This window comes from Marmota monax, unplaced genomic scaffold (assembly GCF_021218885.2).
Source record: "Marmota monax isolate L192 unplaced genomic scaffold, Marmota_monax_Labrador192_F-V1.1 WCK01_AAM20220418_F8-fsc00277, whole genome shotgun sequence".
NCBI lineage: Eukaryota > Metazoa > Chordata > Mammalia > Rodentia > Sciuridae > Marmota > Marmota monax.
In genome coordinates, this window is record NW_026694513.1 from 1457624 (window position 1) to 1475984 (window position 18361).

Consider the following 18361-nt stretch of genomic DNA (forward strand, 5'->3'; position numbering starts at 1 on the left):
CATCTGTAATCCTATCTATTTAGGAGACTAAGTCAGAAGGATTAAAAATTGGAGGCTAGTTTCAGCAACCTAGTGAGGCCCTGTCTCAAAATAAGATAAAAAACAGGCTGGAGAGGTAATTCAGAAGTATAGTGTTCCTTGATTTAATCCCAAGAACTACCAAAATACTAACACTAATACTAATTGTTATTATGCTGAGACACTATACATGAACTGAAATTATTTGGTCCAGCTGGCTTATATGCTCATCCTATCTATAACTGCTAGGTTATGTAGCACTTTTTTTTTTCTGTATAACTGTTTTAGCTCCAGAAACGTTTACAGCTAACTATTTTAGCTCCAGAAACATTTACAGCTAATATACAGTTCCACCTCCTTGCCTATGTACATTTTATGATTTCTGCTTGGAATTATGTAGAATATAATACCTAGCTCCTAAGTATTTTGGCTTATGAATTACATTTTCAGAAGCCTTTTTTTTTTTGAAATTTTTACTCTACTGACTCTCGTGATAACTTTTTTTACCTCTCTTCTGTACCTCTCTGTTCTTCTGTGGTCTCTACTAATTGCACTAAACTTTTTGAATTGTAATTTTCCAGTGTCGTCTTTGTCTCATCTACTATACTCTGAGAGCCTTAATATTAGGCATTTATTTATAATACCTGCCTTGCACCTATTGTAAAATAAGGACTCTGTTAATATTAGCAGAAGGATGGCTAGACCTCCTCTAGATTATGAATCTGAATGACAATTCTGGTGAAATGGTCTGGGAAAGAAAGAAACATACATAGTGATTTTTAATAGATAAGAGTAAAAAGAATTTGGATATGGCATACTGGTGTTTTAGTCAGCTTTTTTACTGCTGTGTCTCAGTGATCTAACAATAACAATTAGAGGAGGAAATGTTTATTTTGGGGCTCATGGTTTTTGAAGTCTCAGTCTATAGACAGCCAGGTGAGGCAGAACATCTTGGTGGAAGGATGTGGCAAAGGAAAGCAGCTTAGGACATGGCCGTGAGAGAGAGAGAGAGAGAGAGAGAGAGAGAGAGAGAGAGAGAGAGAGTCAGTCCAGAGTGTCCTAGAGAGAGAGAGAGAGAGAGAGAGAGAGAGTGAGAGAGAGTGTCAGTCCAGAGTGTCCTCTGACCATGGACAAAATACATACCCAAAAGGCATGCCCCTAATGACTAACCTGCTTCAGCTACATCCTACCTGAGTATAGTTACTAATCAGTTACTCTCTATTAATGAATTAATGCACTGATTATGTTATGGTTTTCATAACCTAATCATTTCACCTCTAAGCTATATTGCATTGACTTACACATGAGCTTTTGGGAGATACCTCATATCAGAACCATAATAGTAGGGTTAGAAAGGGAGTTAATGATTCTGAGGTTTCTTTGAGGTCCTATCTTTTCATTATAAAATATATCTCAAATATATTGTTATTACTTTTTCTTCTTCTTTAGTACAACCCAATTAATGTAAATTACTAAGAAACAAATGTAATTAATATAATATATAGCTACAATTTTGGAATAAGAAATCTTCGACTAAACATGACTTATAAGTGTTGTCTTTTGTTATTTGTTTGAATGCTAATCCAACCATTTTTCTTTAGGTGCTTATCTCCTTTTTTTGACCTATTTGTGCCAATTTATATGTCTACACATTCATTTTCTTATTTTGATACCTCCAATTAAGGTATAGGGTCTTATTTATATTAAAAACTCATTTCAGAAATTCTGATGAGTCATGAATATGAATTCATTTTTCATGCTTTATATAAATGCTCTATTGTTTGAAAAATCATGGCATTGTATTATTCTAAAAAATCCTTATAATATGTTAAGAATAGAGATTAAAATTTTATTTAGATGGTGTCATTTAACATAAATGCCAGCTTTGAAATTAAGGTTCTCTTTCTAGTGTTTTTCTGAATGGTATATCAGGCCTCTTATGGCCCCTTCTTGGGCAGTTTCATCTCCCACTGTGTTTCTTGTGAACCTAGAGCAGTAGTTGTGTACCTAGACACTTAGTGGTAGAGGAGAATTATACCTTCTAAATGAAAGAAGTTCAAGGCATAGACATGGAATTATGATGTTTGATTAATTAGATGATGATATTCGAATGTCCAAATTTAAAACATTCTTCAATACATAATTCACCTAGTCAAAATAACTTTTTGGTATATTATTTGAATGACATTGTTATGGTTATATGGTTATTTTAAAGTTTACATAAGTCATTATTCTCTGTAGTTTGGATATGAATTATATGATGAACCTGCCTCATCTTGGTATTGCTTTACCTCCTTTTTTATTCCTGACAACTTTTTACTTTTTCTCTTTTCCTTCACTTTTATTCCTTTTTTACATGAGGGGTTTCCATTTCTATCTTCTGAATTCCTTTTAACAAAAATGAAGTTTCTTCTCCACTGTACTCTTTTCTTCCTGTACTCATAGTCTCCATCCTGATAATTATGGCAGCCCTTCCTTATGATTGTCTTTGATCTTTTCTGTAATTACATAGTTATCATTTCTGTAGAATATTTTGCCTCCCACCAGTTTAGAATTTTGAGGTAATTCTTTTAAATGAAATCATATTCTAGTGTCCATCTTGCTTTTCTTATGAAAAACACATTGTGAAAAATCCACTTAAACGATTTACATTTGCTCTTATGACCACAAGTTTTTTTTTATCTTCTGCTCTTAAATTTATGTTTTGTTTTGTTTCTATTTTCTTACCTCCTTATTACCCTTTTAGGAATACATAGGAGTGGTTGTTGGGCTGAAGTGTTATTTTCAATTTTTGTAGACATCAATTTCTCTAAGTTGAATTATATATTGCTTTCTTAGAACTGTACCAGTTTATATTTCTAGTTTATATTAATACTGTAGCAATATCATTTTCAATACAATTCACTACTAGGTGTTTATCCTTATTGTTTTTGCTAGATGAGTGGGGATAAAGTGCTCTCATGTAATTTTAGTTTGTATTTCCTTCAATACTACATATTATTCTCCTTTTGCATGATTATTTGTCATATGGGTTTGTTGTACTATGAATAATTTATTTTCATTTTTGCCATTGTTAATTTTTAATGCTGTTTTAATTATAAAATATGTCAAATAATAGTTCATTTATAAAAGAAAAATAGGTACTAGGGTACTCACCACTGAATTTTGTAAATTTATAATTTTGCCATTTTTTTACTTTAAATATTTCTTTAATATATTATTGTGAAACTTTCTGGTATCATTTCATTGAAAATATTGTGCATTCCTTTGGTTTATGTCTCTAAACCTTCATCTATCCCAGTAAATCTTAAATTTGATCTGATCAGGTTATCCTATATTTCTTAGAAGTTCCGTTCATGGTCTTTTAACATCTTTTATCTATGGCCAACAGTATATATTTTGTCTTCATTGTCTGAAACTCTGTCTTCCAAGTAATCCTAGTCGATTGGTGATGCTTTCCATTGAAATTTTAATTTGGTTTATTGATTCCTCCATTTTGAGGATTTTTGCTTGATTTTTTTTTCAGAATCTCCATCTCTTTATTGAAGTGATCTTTCACTTCCTCTCTGATTTCACTACTTATATGGTACTTTACCTTACAGATAAGTTGAATTATGTACATTCTAAACTCCTTCTCTGACATTTTTTTCTACTGTGGAGTTGATGAATTTTGTTACTGGAATATCCTGTTTTGTTTGGGGTGATTTGTTCCTTTGCTTTTTCATGTTGTTTGTGTGTCTACCCATCTAACAGTATGGATCTGAGGCAGTAGAGTTTCTACCCTGTGGACTTATGATATCCCTGAAGGTTTTCAGAACCTCACCATGTAGGGAGAGACAGATAATAACTACCACCAAAGCAAAAAATATACAGCATCAAACCAAATATTTGCTGCTATGACATCTATAATGTTAATTGTCATAATAAACATAAATGATATTATCAGTTATTGCCTACAATAAAAACAGAAAGTTTGCAAAAGTGTTTACAATTTCAAATGGTGGACAGGGAGAGAATAGAAGTGATATAAGATGTGATGATTATGAAGGCGAAGGAGAGAAGATAGAATTAAAAAATTAAAGGATGAGTAAAAAAGAGTACAGTAGAGATTAGCTAGTAACAGAGAAAAGAGAGAAAGAGAATCAAGGGAAACATAAGTGAGAGAAAAAACATATAAAGTAAAATTTAAAAAAATTAAATTAAAAACAGAAATAAAAGAATACAAACAATACTGAAATATACTAACCAAACATCTTAGTCCTCAAAATAAAACTCATCCATGAAAAATAATTGTCTTCAAAAATTCTAAAAATGAGGAAAAAACCCAAATATAAGTATGTATAGATGTTTATGAATCATTAAGGTAACAATTAAACAAGAGAAAAGAAGAAAAAAACATCTCAAGAAAAGTTCAAGTTCGATTGGAGTTCGAAAGATTCTCAGCAGTGTTAGGTGATATCCTCTACAATGTGATGCCCCACTCTGTGGGTGGATTGCTGGAATGAGAGAGGTAATCCTATAGGTGGAATTCATGGAGGTGGGGCTTGGACTTAGGCTCTTGGCTGAATGCCAGCTGGTCTGGAGATTTTAAATCAGTGTAGGTCTAGTGCCCAGCAGTTGATGGTTCACAATGGAAGACTGCAACCCATTGAGCTCTCCTGGATTACACTTGTGTGGCAGAGGAGCTAATTCTCAGTCCACTATGTTACCTGTGCACCCTCAAGTTTCCTGGTCTCAGATTCAGTCTTCAAACTGAAACCCCCTCCCCCGCCCCGCCCTTTTGAATTCCTGGCCAGGTTAGTCTCTCCCAGACAGTCCTGCCAGCCGCTGGATTGGAGGGACAGGAGGGAAGTTGGGTGAGTTCCCACAACCTATTGTCCCCTGTGTAAATCTCTCTCCACATTTGATTTTTTTCCTGGTCACTTAGGCACACTTCTTGTTGTGCAGTGTGGGTTAGCCAGGCTTATATTTTGGGCCAAACTCTGGTTTACCAGGAATTGTTTCCCTCAGCTGCCAGCTCCCACACCACAGCTGCAAAATGGTTCCTTCCTCTGTTTTCTACATGCTTCCAGAAGAGATGGTGGCTCCTTTCCCTCATAAGGATATTGTATAGCATGCCTTTCATTTTAGTAAGGCAATGTCTTTGATCTCTAAACTCTCCATACCTCAGACACACATCAGGCCTCCTAAAAACATGGGTTTCTTTAATTCCCTCATCCCTCTGCTTTGCTCTCAAAGGGACTGCTCTGGCTTGTGCCTCTGGCTGCAACAGTAGCTGTAGTGCTGGGGATTTCTCCCTTATTTTATTATATTCAACCTCCTGACTCCCAGATCAATCTATCAGCTTTGCATGTCCAGTTTTAAATTCCAGTACTCTGCCCTGCTTTATTTTTGTTTACCTACCTTGCTTAGAAACTGCCTGTCTGCTTTCTTAGTTTTATGTCATGAAGCAGCCAGGAAAGTGACCATCGCTATTCAGCCATCTTGAAACCTGCCCTAATACATTATTGTGATGAATTGCATTAATAGATTTTTTTTTTAGATTTTATCTCTACCAATCCTAAGATAAATGGATGAATATTTTTATAATATTTTAAAAGAAACATCGGTGGATTTGCTTTGCTGGTACTTAGTTTAGGAGTTTTTAAAAATATATTTATTTATTCTGATATGTTATGCGTGACAGCAGAATGCATTTCAATTCATAGTCCACATATAGAGCACAATTTTTTGTGTCTCTGGTTGTACACAAAGTGGAGTCACACCATTTTTATCTTCATACGTATAATTAGGGTAATGATGTCCATCTCATTCCACTGTCTTTCCCCCATTTCCTCTCCCTTTCCCTTCCTCCTCTTTACCCTATATAGAGTCCCTCCATCCTTCCGTGTACCCTGCCCATCCTCATTATGGATCAGCATCCTCATATCAGAGAAAACATTCGGCATTTAGTTTTGGGGATTGGCTTACTTCACTTGCATTATATTCTCCAGTTGCATCCATTTACCTTCAAATGCCATGATTTTATTCTCTTTAATGCTGAGTAGTATTACATTTTGTATATATATCACATTTTTCTAATCCATTTATTGACTGAAGTGCATCTAGGTTGGTTCCACAATTTAGCTATTGGGAATTGTGGTGCTATAAACATTGATGTGGCTACGTCACTGTAGTATGCTGTTTTTAAGTCCTTTGGGTATAAACCAAAGAGTAGGATAGCTGGATCAAATGGTGGTTCCATTCCAAGTTTTCCAAGGAATCTTCATACTGCTTTCCAGAGTGGTTGCACCAATTTGCAGTTCCACCAGCAATGTATAAGTGTGTCTTTTCCCCCCACATCATTGCCAACACTTATTGTTGTTTGTATTCTTAATCGCTGCCATTCTGACTGGAGTGAGATGAAATCTTAGAGTAGTTTTGATTTGTATTTCTCCAGTTGCTAGAGATGTTGAACCTTTTTTTCATATATTTGTTAATTGATTATTTATCATCTGAGAAGTGTCTATTCAGTTCCTTCACCCATTTGTTGATTGGGTTGTTTGTTTTTTTGGCATTAAGATTTTAAAATTCTTTATATATCCTAGAGATTAGTGCTCTCTATCTGATGTGTGTGTGGTAAAAATTTGCTCCCATTCTGTATGCTCTCTGTTCACCTAAATTATTGTTTCTTTGGCTTAAAAGAAGCTTTTTAGTTTGAATCTATACCATTTATTGATTCTTGATTTTATTTGTTGTGCTATAGGAGTATCATTAAGGAAGTTGAGGCCTAATCCAACATGACAAAGATTTGGGCCTACCTTTTCTTCTATTAGGTGCAGGATCTCTGATTTAATTCCTAGGTCCTTGATCCACTTTTGAGTTGAGTTTTGTGTACATGGTGATAGATAGGGGTTTAATTTCATTGTGCTGCATGTGGATTTTCAGTTTTCCTAGCACCATTTGTTGAAGAGGCTATCTTTTCTTCAATATATGTTTTTGGCACCTTTGTCTTATATGAGGTAACTGTATTTATGAGGGTTTGTCTTTGTGTCCTCTATTCTGTACCATTGGTCTACAAGTCTGTTTTGGTGCCAGTAGCATGCTGTTTTTGTTATAATTACACTACAGTATAGTTTAAAGTCTGGTATAGTGATATCACCTGCTTCACTCTTCTTGCTAAGGATTGCTTTAGCTATTCTGGGTCTCTTATTTTTCCAGATGAATTTCATGACTTCTTTTTCTATTCCTATGAGGAATGTCATTGGGATTTTGATTGGAATTGAATTAAAACTGTATATTGCTTTTGGTAGTATGGTCATTTTGACAATATTAATTCTGCTATCCAAGAACAAGGTAGATCTTTCCATCTTCTAAGGTCTTCTTTAATTTCATTCTTTAGCATTCTGTAGTTTTCATTGTAGAAGTCTTTTACCTTTTTCGTTAAGTTGATTTGCAAGTAATTTATTTTTTTGGGGGGCTATTGTAAATGGGGTAGTTTTCCTTTTAGAGGATTTGTCACTCATGTAGAGAAATGCCTTTGATTTATGGGTGTTGATTTTATATCTTGCTACTTTTCTGAATTCATTTATTAGTTCTAGAAGTTTTCTGGTGCAATTTTTTGGGTCTTATAGGTGTAGAATCATATTGTCAGCAAATAGTGCTAATTTGAGTTCTTCTTTTCCTAACCATATCCTTTTAATTTCTTTCTTCTAATTGTTCTGGCTAGTGTTTCAAAAATTATGTGAAATAGAAGTGGTGAAAGAGGGCATCCCTGTCTTGTTCCAGTTTTTAGAGGAAATGCTTTCAATTTTATCTATTCAGAATGATGTTGGCCTTAGTCTTAGCAGATATACCTTTTACAATTTTGAGCTATGTTCCTGTTATCCCTAGTTTTTCTAGTGTTTTGAACATGAAGGGTGCTGTATTTTGTTGAATGCTTTTTCTGAATCTATTGGGTTGATTATATGCTTCTTATCTTTAAGTATGTTGATATAATGAATTACATTTTTTGATTTTCATATGTTGACCCGACCTTTCATCCATGGGATGAATCCCACTTGATTGTGGTGCATTATAATTTTGATATATTTTGTATTCAATTTGACAGTATTTTATTGAGAATTTTTGTATCTATGTTCATTAGAGATATTGATATGAAGTTTTCTTTCTTTGAAGTGTGTTTGTCTGGTTTTGGAATCATGGTGATATTGGCCTCATAGAATGAGTTTGGAAGTGTTCCCTCTTTTTCTGTTTCATGAAATAATTTGAGGAGTATTGGTATTAGTTCTTCTTTGAAGGTCTTGTAGGACTCAGCTGTGTATCCATCTGGTCCTGGGCTTTTCTTGGCTGGTAGGCTTCTGATGGCGTCTTCTATTGCATTGCTTGAAATTGATTTCTTTAACTTGTATATATCATCCAGATTCAGTTTTGGCAAATCATATGACTCTAGAAATTTGTTGATGGCTTTGATATTTTCTATTTTATTGGAGTACAAATTTTCAAAATAATTTCTAATTATCTTCTGCATTTCTGTAATGTTCATCATGATATTTCCTTTTTCATCACATGTGTTAGTGATTTTAGTTTTCTTTCTCCTTCACTTCATTAGCATGGTAAAAGTTTTATCAATTTTATTTTTTCAAAGAATTAACTTTTTGTTTTGTTAATTTTTTTCAGTAGTTTCTTTTATTTCAATTTCATTGATTTCATTTTTGATTTTAATTATTTCCCATCTTCTGCTTTTGGTGTTGATTTGTTCTTGCTTTTCTAGGACTTTGAGATGTAATATTAGATCATTTATTTGTTGAGTTTTTCTTCTTTTAAGGAATGAACTCCATGCAATGAACTTCCCTCTTTGTACTGCCTTTGTACTGTCCCAGAGATTTCGATATGTTCTATCAGTGTACTCATTTACCTCTAAGAATTTCTTAGTCTCCTCTTTGGTGTCTTTTGCACCCATTGTTCATTTAGCAGCATATTATTTAGTCTCCAGGTGTAGGAGTAGCTTCCATTTTTTATTTTATCATTTATTTCCAGTTTCATTCCATTATGATCTGATAGAATGCAGGGTAGTGTCTCTTCTCTTTTGTATTTGCTAAGAGTTGCTTTGTGGCATAATATATGGTTTTAGAGAAGGATCTATGTGCTGCTGAGAAGAAAATGTATTCTCATTGATGGATTAAATATTATATATATATCTGTTAAGTCTAAGTTATTGATTGTATTATTGTGTTCTATAGTTTCTTTGTTTAGCTTTTTGGAAGATCTATCCAGTGGTGAAAGAGGTGTGTTAAAGTCACCCATTATTGTGTTGTGGTCTATTTGACTCTTGAACTTGACAAGAGTTTGTTTGATGAATGTAGATGCTCTATTGTTTGGGGGTATATATACTTACAATTGTTATGACTTGTTGATGTATGGTTCCTTTAATAAGTATAAAATGTCCTTCTTTATTCCTTTTGATTAACTTTGGCTTGAAGTCTACTTTATTTGATATGAGGATGGAAATCCTTGCTTTTTTCTGTAGCCATGTGAGTGGTATGTTTTTTCTTCAACCTTTCACCTTCAGTCTATGGATGTCTTTTCTTATGAGATGAGTCTCTTGAAGGGGCATATTGTTGGGTCTTCTTTTTTTTTTAAATCCAAGCTGCCAATCTATGTCTTTTGATTGGTGAGTTTAGGCTATTAACATTCAGGGTCATTATTGAGACATGATTTGTTTTTCCAGTCATTTTTGTTTATTTTTGGTATTTAACTTGACTTGGTGTCTCCTTTGATTGATTTTCCTTTAGTGTAAAACCTCCCTGTTCTGATTTTCATTGTTGTTTTTCATTTCCTGCTCATGGAATATTTTTCTGAGTTATGTTCTGTAGTGCAGGCTTTCTAGTTGTAAATTCTTTTAATTTTTGTTTATCATGGAAGGTTTTTATTTCATCATAAAATCTAAAGCTTAATTTTGCTGGATATAAGATTCTTGGTTGGCATCCATTTCCTTTCAGAGCTTGGTATATGTTGTTCCAGGATATTAGCTTTCAGGGTCTGGGTTGAAAAATCTGCAGATATCCTAATTGTTTTCCCCTGTATGTAATCTGATTCCTTTTTCTTGTGGCTTTTAAAATTCTCTCTTCATTTTGTATGCCAAGCATTTTCATTATAATGTGCCTTAGTGTGGATCTGTGATTTTGTATGTTTGGTGTCCTGTAAGCCTCTTGTATTTGATTTTCCAATTCATTCTTCATGTTTGGAAAAATTTCTGATATTATTTCATTGACTAGATAGTTCATTCCTTTGGTTTCAAACTGTATGCCTTCCTCTATCCCACTAACTCTTAAATTTGGTCTTTTTATGTTATCCCATAATTCTTGAATGTTCTGCTCATGGTTTCTTAGCATCTTCACTGTGTGGTCAATATACTTTCCAAGATTATATATTTTGTCTTCATTGTCTGAGGTCCTGTCTACCAAGTGTTCTAATCTATTGGTGGTGCTTTCTATTGTTTTTAATTTGGTTTGTTTTTTCTTTATTTCAAGGATTTCTTTTTTTTTCAGAACCTCTATTGAAGTAATCTTTTGCTTCCTGTATTTGTTTATGTAGCTTATTATTGAAATGATCTTTTGCTGGCTGTATTTCCTTTCTTATATCATCCTTTAGTTCACAGAACATTTTAATTATGTATATACTGAATTCCTTATTTGTAATTTCTTCTGTTGTGCTAGCCATGGATTCTAATAATGTAGTATCTTGATTTTTTTGGGACACTTTCTTTCCTTGTTTTTTCTTGTTCGTGTTTCTTCCCTTCTAGCACTGCAGATCCAAGATGTTGCAGTTTTTATCCTATCTGCTTATAGTGTCCCTGTAGGGTTCCAATACGTCTCCTTTAAGGAGGAGAACAATATTAACAGATCACAATACAAACAATATACAACCTTAAACCAAGTAGCTGCTATTAAGACATTTATGGTTTTGTCATAATATACAGAAATGGTGAGTTCAGTTATTATCAACAATGTAAACAGTAGGTTTGGAAAAGTGTCTACAGTTTCTGATGGTAGACAAAGAACCAGGTTGAGGTATAGGATGAAATGTTGAGGGGATAGGAGGTGAGGATGTAGAGTTATTAGATCTTAGAAAGAATGAAAGAAGTGTGGGTGTGTCAGGCCGTATGGGGCTGGGCAATAGTTGTAGGCGGCTTGTTCAGAGATGCAGCTCTGTGGTGTGCTGTGTTGTGTCTGGCAGCTGTCTCCAGACCCTGTGAGGTGTCCCCAGGTGTAGGCTATTGCCTGTAGGGGACTGTGGTGGTGATTGCAGTGTCCCAAGATGGAGGCATCTGGGGGTACCCCACGTTGGTAGATGGTGGTCCACATGGGAGTGGCAGCCCGAATTCCTGAGCGTGGATAGTGGCTAGGATTCCTACTTGGGTGGGCAGCTGAGAGTCATGCATGGGTGCTGATGCTGGTGGTCCTGCTTGGGCACCCAGGGGTCCTGCCTTGGCATGTGGCCGGGAGATTTGTGTTAATGCTAAGGCCTGGAGACCTGTGTAGGAACAGCTGTTGGGAGTCCACTAATCACTCTCAGAGAAACAGTATTCCCACTACTTGAATCCCAGGTCACAGAGCGACACAGAATTCAGCCTTCTTGTAGCCTGCCATCTTGGATCTCCCTTAGTTTAGGATTTTTTACATTTATTTTGGTGAGATTATTCTTTTATGATCCCTGTCTGGTTTGGGTTTCATGGCCAATTTCAACTCTGTTTGCTTCTTTTCTGTTCTCTGTAATAGTATGTTTAAAACGGAATTGTCTTTCTTGTTTGGTTGAATTCACATATAAATTCCATTCAGATCTGATGGTTTTTCCTTTCTTCTTTGTTATTTTCCTTCCTCTTTTTCTGTCTTCTCCATTTTAAAAAGTGGGTTGATTCTATGTCTTTCATGATTATAGTTCTGTTGGAGTTTTTTATTTCTTGAACTTTTTCTACATTTGTATTTTTCTCAAAATTGTCCACTATTTTCAAATTTATTTGTAGTTGCAGTACTATCTTTTAGCCTTCACAACCTATAATTATGTTTTTAAAAATTCATAGTGTTTATGCCTTTTATTCTTTTTTAGACTTAACAAAGACATGTTTATTTTGTAAATAATTCCAAAGAATTATCTTTTGTCAATTCTCTATTGAGTATCCTCTGTTAACTTCTTTTTATCTGTGCTTCCTTCATTTTTGTTCTCTAATGTAATGAGTTAGATACTTAGATCTTTCTTGCTATTTTCTAATGTCAGCAGATTGTAGCTATAATTTTCCTTCTGAGTCTTTCTAGTTGTAGTTCACAAATTTTTAATGTGTGGTATTTGGTAATCATTCACTGTAAATGCATTTTAATTTATGCATTTTAATTTAATTTTTAAATTAAAATTAAATTTTAAGAAATTAAAATATTAAAGAAATTAAAATATCTGAGATATTTATAAATATTTGTAAGTAAAAGAATGAATGCAGGGATACAGTTTAAAAGTTGACACTGAATAATGTTTTTTTTTTAAATACCTGCTGAAATTATTATACATCTATAGATAGTTATGTTAACAGTTTAAATTCAGAATTTAAATCTTTGTTGACAGTGTAGGGTTGATATTGTTTTTGTCTGCAATGGAAAACAATGAAAATATTACTAGAATAAAAATACTCTTTGTTTTTGTGAAGTTTATATTTCAGATATAAAGGATTTAAAATCATTTTTACATATTCATTTCTGATTTAATTGAAGCATCACTAGGAAAACATGAATACTTGGTTTTCTTTGACATTTGTGGAGACCTAATTTTGAGTTCAGATGATTATTCTGTGCATTTGTGTGCTTGTATGCATGTATGTGAATGTTTTATATTTGTTTGAAAATAATATGCAGTATTTGTGAGGCTTAGGTTTTCTTTTTTTTTTTATTTTTATTTATTTATTTTTTTAAATTTTTTTTTAAATTTTTTATTGTTGGTTGTTCAAAACATTACAAATTTCTTGACATATCATATTCCACACTTTGATTCAAGTGGGTTATGAACTCCCACCTTCACCCCATACACAGATTGCAGAATCACATCAGTTACACATCCATTGATTTACATATTGCCATACTAGTGTCTGTTGTGCTCCGCTGCCTTTCCCATCTTCCACCATCCCCCCTCCCCACCTCTCCCCTCCCTTCCCCTCCTCTCTCTCTACCCCCTCCACTGTATAACCCTGAGGGTCTCCTTCCATTTCCATGCAATTTCCCTTTTCTCTCCCTTTCCCTCCCACCTCTCATCCCTGTTAAATGTTAATCTTCTTCTCCTGCTCTTCGTCCCTACTCTGATCTTAGTTACTCTCCTTATATCAAAGAAGACATTTGGCATTTGTTTTTTAGGGATTGGCTAGCTTCACTTAGCATAATCTGCTCTAATGCCATCCATTTCCCTGCAAATTCTATGATTTTGTCATTTTTTAATGCAGAGTAATACTCCATTGTGTATAAATGCCACATTTTTTTTTTATCCATTCGTCTATTGAAGGGCATCTAGGTTGGTTCCACAGTCTTGCTATTGTGAATTGTGCTGCTATGAACATCGATGTAGCAGTGTCCCTGTAGCATGCTCTTTTTAGGTCTTTAGGGAATAGACCAAGAAGGGGAATAGCTGGGTCAAATGGTGGCTCCATTCCCAGCTTTCCAAGAAATCTCCATACTGCTTTCCAAATTGGCTGCACCAATTTGCAGTCCCACCAGCAATGTACAAGTGTACCCTTTTCCCCACATCCTCGCCAGCACTTGTTGTTGTTTGACTTCATAATGGCTGCCAATCTTACTGGAGTGAGATGGTATCTTAGGGTGGTTTTGATTTGCATTTCTCTGACAGCTAGAGATGGTGAGCATTTTTTCATGTACTTGTTGATTGACTGAATGTCCTCCTCTGAGAAGTGTCTGTTCAGGTCCTTGGCCCATTTGTTGATTGGGTTCTTTGTTCTCTTATTGTCTAATTTTTTGAGTTCTTTGTATACTCTGGATATTAGGGCTCTATCTGAAGTGTGAGGAGTAAAGATTTGTTCCCAGGATGTAGGCTCCCTATTTACCTCTCTTATTGTTTCTTTTGCTGAGAAAAAACTTTTTAGTTTGAGTAAGTCCCATTTGTTGATTCTAGTTATTAACTTTTGTGCTATGGGTGTCCTATTGAGGAATTTGGAGCCCGACCCCACCGAATGTAGATCGTAGCCAACTTTTTCTTCTATCAGATGGCGTGTCTCTGATTTGATATCAAGCTCCTTGATCCATTTTGAATTCACTTTTGTGCATGGCGAGAGAAAGGGATTCAGTTTCATTTTGTTGCATATGGATTTCCAGTTTTCCCAGCACCATTTGTTGAAGATGCTATCCTTCCTCCATTGCATGCTTTTAGCCCCTTTATCAAATATAAGATAGTTGTAGTTTTGTGGATTGGTTTCTGTGTCCTCTATTCTGTACCATTGGTCCACCTGCCTGTTTTGGTACCAGTACCATGCTGTTTTTGTTACTATTGCTCTGTAGTATAGTTTGAAATCTGGTATCGCTATACCGCCTGATTCACACTTCCTGCTTAGCATTGTTTTTGCTATTCTGGGTCTTTTATTTTTCCATATGGATTTCATGATTGCTTTCTCTATTTCTACAAGAAATGCCGTTGGGATTTTGATTGGCATTGCATTAAACCTATAGAGAACTTTTGGTAATATCGCCATTTTGATGATGTTAGTTCTGCCTATCCATGAACAGGGTATATTTTTCCATCTTCTAAGATCTTCTTCTATTTCTCTCTTTAGGGTTCTGTAGTTTTCATTGTATAAGTCTTTCACCTCTTTTGTTAGGTTGATTCCCAAGTATTTTATGTTTTTTGAAGATATTGTGAATGGAGTGGTTGTCCTCATTTCCATTTCAGAGGATTTGTCGCTGATATACAGGAATGCCTTTGATTTATGTGTGTTGATTTTATATCCTGCCACTTTGCTGAATTCATTTATTAGCTCTAATAGTTTCTTTGTAGAGCCTTTTGGGTCTGCTAGGTATAGAATCATATCATCTGCAAATAGTGATAATTTAAGTTCTTCTTTTCCTATTTTTATGCCTTTAATTTCTTTCGTCTGTCTAATTGCTCTGGCCAGTGTTTCGAGAACTATGTTGAACAGAAGTGGTGAGAGAGGGCATCCCTGTCTTGTTCCAGATTTTAGAGGGAATGCCTTCAGTTTTTCTCCATTGAGAATGATGCTAGCCTGAGGCTTAGCATAGATTGCTTTTACAATATTGAGGTATGTTCCTGTTATCCCTAGTTTTTCTAGAGTTTTGAACATAAAGGGATGCTGTACTTTGTCGAATGCTTTTTCCGCATCTATCGAGATGATCATATGATTCTTATTTTTAAGTCTATTGATGTGGTGAATAACATTTATTGATTTCCGTATATTGAACCAGAGGCTTAGGTTTTCTATATGTTTTTTTTTTAGAGAGAGAGAGAGAGAGAGAGAGAGAGAGAGAGAGAGAGAGAATTTTTTAATATTTATTTTTCAGTTTTTGGCAGACACAACGTCCTTGTTTGTATGTGGTCCTGAGGATTGAACCCGGGCCACACGCATGCCAGGCGAGCGCGCTACCGCTTGAGCCACATCCCCAGCCCATTCTATATGTTTTTTAACTCAGTGCCCTTCAGCCATTTATCTGTTGCCTAAAATATCTGATAAAATCATATAGCCATGCACATTTTATGTTTACAGTAAAGATGCTGATCTTAAAGTCTTTATAAGAAAAAAAAATAAAGGTGAAAGGGATGTAATTACTAGTGGATTGTATAAAACTTTTCATTTTAAAATGAAACCATTTCATCATTCCATCATTCTTTTAAAAGTGTTGCATGATTTCTAAATATTTTAATGATTTGATACTCTCCATATCAATAAAAACACACACATATGTACATACACAAATAGGCTTCCCTTCAATTAAAGGAAACTTGAACATATGAATTAAGCTTTCTACAGAAGACAATTAAAACTGGATTTAAAAAAAACTGCATGAAGGATGGGTGTGAGTGTGTGTGTGTGTGTGTGTGTGTATCTGTGTGTGAGATGATTATTGGGATATTTTGTTGTTGTTTGTTTTTTGTTTTTATATATATTTAATCACTAGGCAGTACTGGTGATTAAACTTAGGAGTACTCTACCATCGGCCTGCATCCCTAGCTCTTGTATTTTTTTGAGACAGGGTCTTGCTAATTTGCCGAGGCTGCTGAAGATGGTCCTGAACCTGAGATCTTCCAGCTTCAGTTTCCTAAATACCTGGGATTACAGGTGTATGTCACCACACCCAACTCAACAGTCATATTTTAATAATATGGAGCATAAAAGGTGTCTGATTAAAAGTTCAGTTTTAAATGTTGTTGTACCAGAAGATTTCAATTGCTACTGCATTTTCTTCTGATTTCTAACAGTTTTTTTAAAACTATCTGTAATCATTTTTATTTCTGCTTCTTTTCTAGGTATCACACCTGTGTATCATAATATGTTTGCTTTAATGAGTGAAACAGACAGGATCTGGTACCCCCCCAACCACGTCTTCCATATAGATGAATCAACAAGGCATAATGTACTCTACAGAATAAGGTACTTTATTGTTTATGATGTACAGTGACTTACTTTTTGGAAAAAGGGCAAAGTGTGAGAGAGTTCCAGCTATATAATTTGATAATTATAATGTTTTTTGGTGAGTTGCCACTTAACCCCTTTAGATTATAATTAGTGAAATGAAATTTAATAAAAAGGGATGGGATTGGCCTTTATTAGTAAAATTCAAAATGTTTAGAATATTGCTGATGTCCCAGGAAATTTGATGTTTTATGCATTAAAATATGGCCTCACATTTCTTCTTTCATAAATAACTTTTTTGAAAAGTTGAAATGAAAAAGATACATTTTTATTGGTGTTCATTTACAGTCTTAAAGTCTTTTTTTGGGGGGGGGATTGAACTCAGGGCCTTGTGCATTCGAGGCAAGTGCTCTGTGAACCGAGCTATATCCCCAGCCCTAGAGCCTTAATTTTTAAGTTAATTTATTTAATAATATATGGCAATGTGTAATGCCTACTTAGAGAAATCCAGAAGTATTTTTTTATTCAAAAGCAGGAAGCAAATAACACATACCTGTGGTTTTCCAAGGCTTTATATGTATTATTTTTCTTCACAACTTCATGAGATATTAAAGTTCCATGTTAAAAATATCTGATGATTTGAGGTTTTTTTTTTTTAATTTTTAAAAAAATTTTGTTTGTTATTTTTAGATATAGCTTTGAGGTATTTCTTATATTTACTTATGGTCTCATAGCTAGGAAATGGCAGGGTTCAAATCCAACCTAAGTTTCTTCCTAAGCTTGCCTTTTCACCATATTATATGTACCTCATTAAAGAATAATATGTAAATATTAACATTGTACCTATCAATTGTTTGATTTTTACTATATTTTAATACTGTATTGCTTCTTTCCTTCACTCTATTCTATATGAAAATATGTAGTTCGATGTGTTTAAATTTTCTGATTTCCAGGATATAATTTACATTATATTCAACAGATCATTTTTTAATGAAATTATCAAAAAGACAAAATTAGTGTTCAGTAAGTGTCATTTACAAAAATGTCATTCTTATATACTGCCAATCTTAACATAATAGATGAAGAAGATCCACTTAAAATAGCTGCAAAACATTAAGCATTCAGGAATAATCTTATTAAGAAAAACACCAGACAGGATGGAAAAATTACCAACTTCATTGAAAACATGAATAATAAGAGTATAATACAGCCATCCCTCATTATCCATTGGGTGTTGGTTATAGGTACCCCCTCAGATATCATCATCCACAAATGCTCAAGTCACGTATTCCTAATATTAGCATGTAACCTATACTCAACCTATAATATAATTTAAACCATCTCTAGAACTTTATAATACCTCATATAATATAAATGGTATGTAAATAGTTGTTATGCTTTGTTATGTAGGAAATAACAACAAAAAGCATATACTTTCAGATTCAGTTTTTTCCTAAATATTTTTGATCAGCAGTTGATTGAATCTACAGGTGCAGAACTCATGTATAGGGAGGGCTACTGACTGTACTGGACTGGAGAGATGGCATACTATAAAGATAATGATTTTTCTTAAAATATAGAATTAACTCTAATTCAGTAAAATCTCAACAAAGCATTTTAAGGAACTTGCCACTTTATTACAAAGTTAACCTCAAATTACTAGTTAAATAAGATAATCAAAAGAAAGGAGATTTACTTGTTATAAAATATTTTAGGAGATATTGTCACATTATA

The 18361-nt window shown here is 34.2% G+C and overlaps 1 protein-coding gene across 5 annotated transcripts in view; it reads left to right on the forward strand.

The window, feature by feature from the left end:
* Jak2 (Janus kinase 2) overlaps positions 1-18361 on the forward strand; it is a 137072-nt gene that overhangs the window by 33639 nt on the left and 85072 nt on the right. For all 5 annotated transcript variants that reach the window (XM_058571450.1, XM_058571452.1, XM_058571449.1 and 2 more), the window contains exon 4: positions 16522-16645. In XM_058571450.1, coding sequence (XP_058427433.1) covers positions 16522-16645 — 124 coding nt within the window. The remainder of the gene's footprint in view (positions 1-16521; positions 16646-18361) is intronic.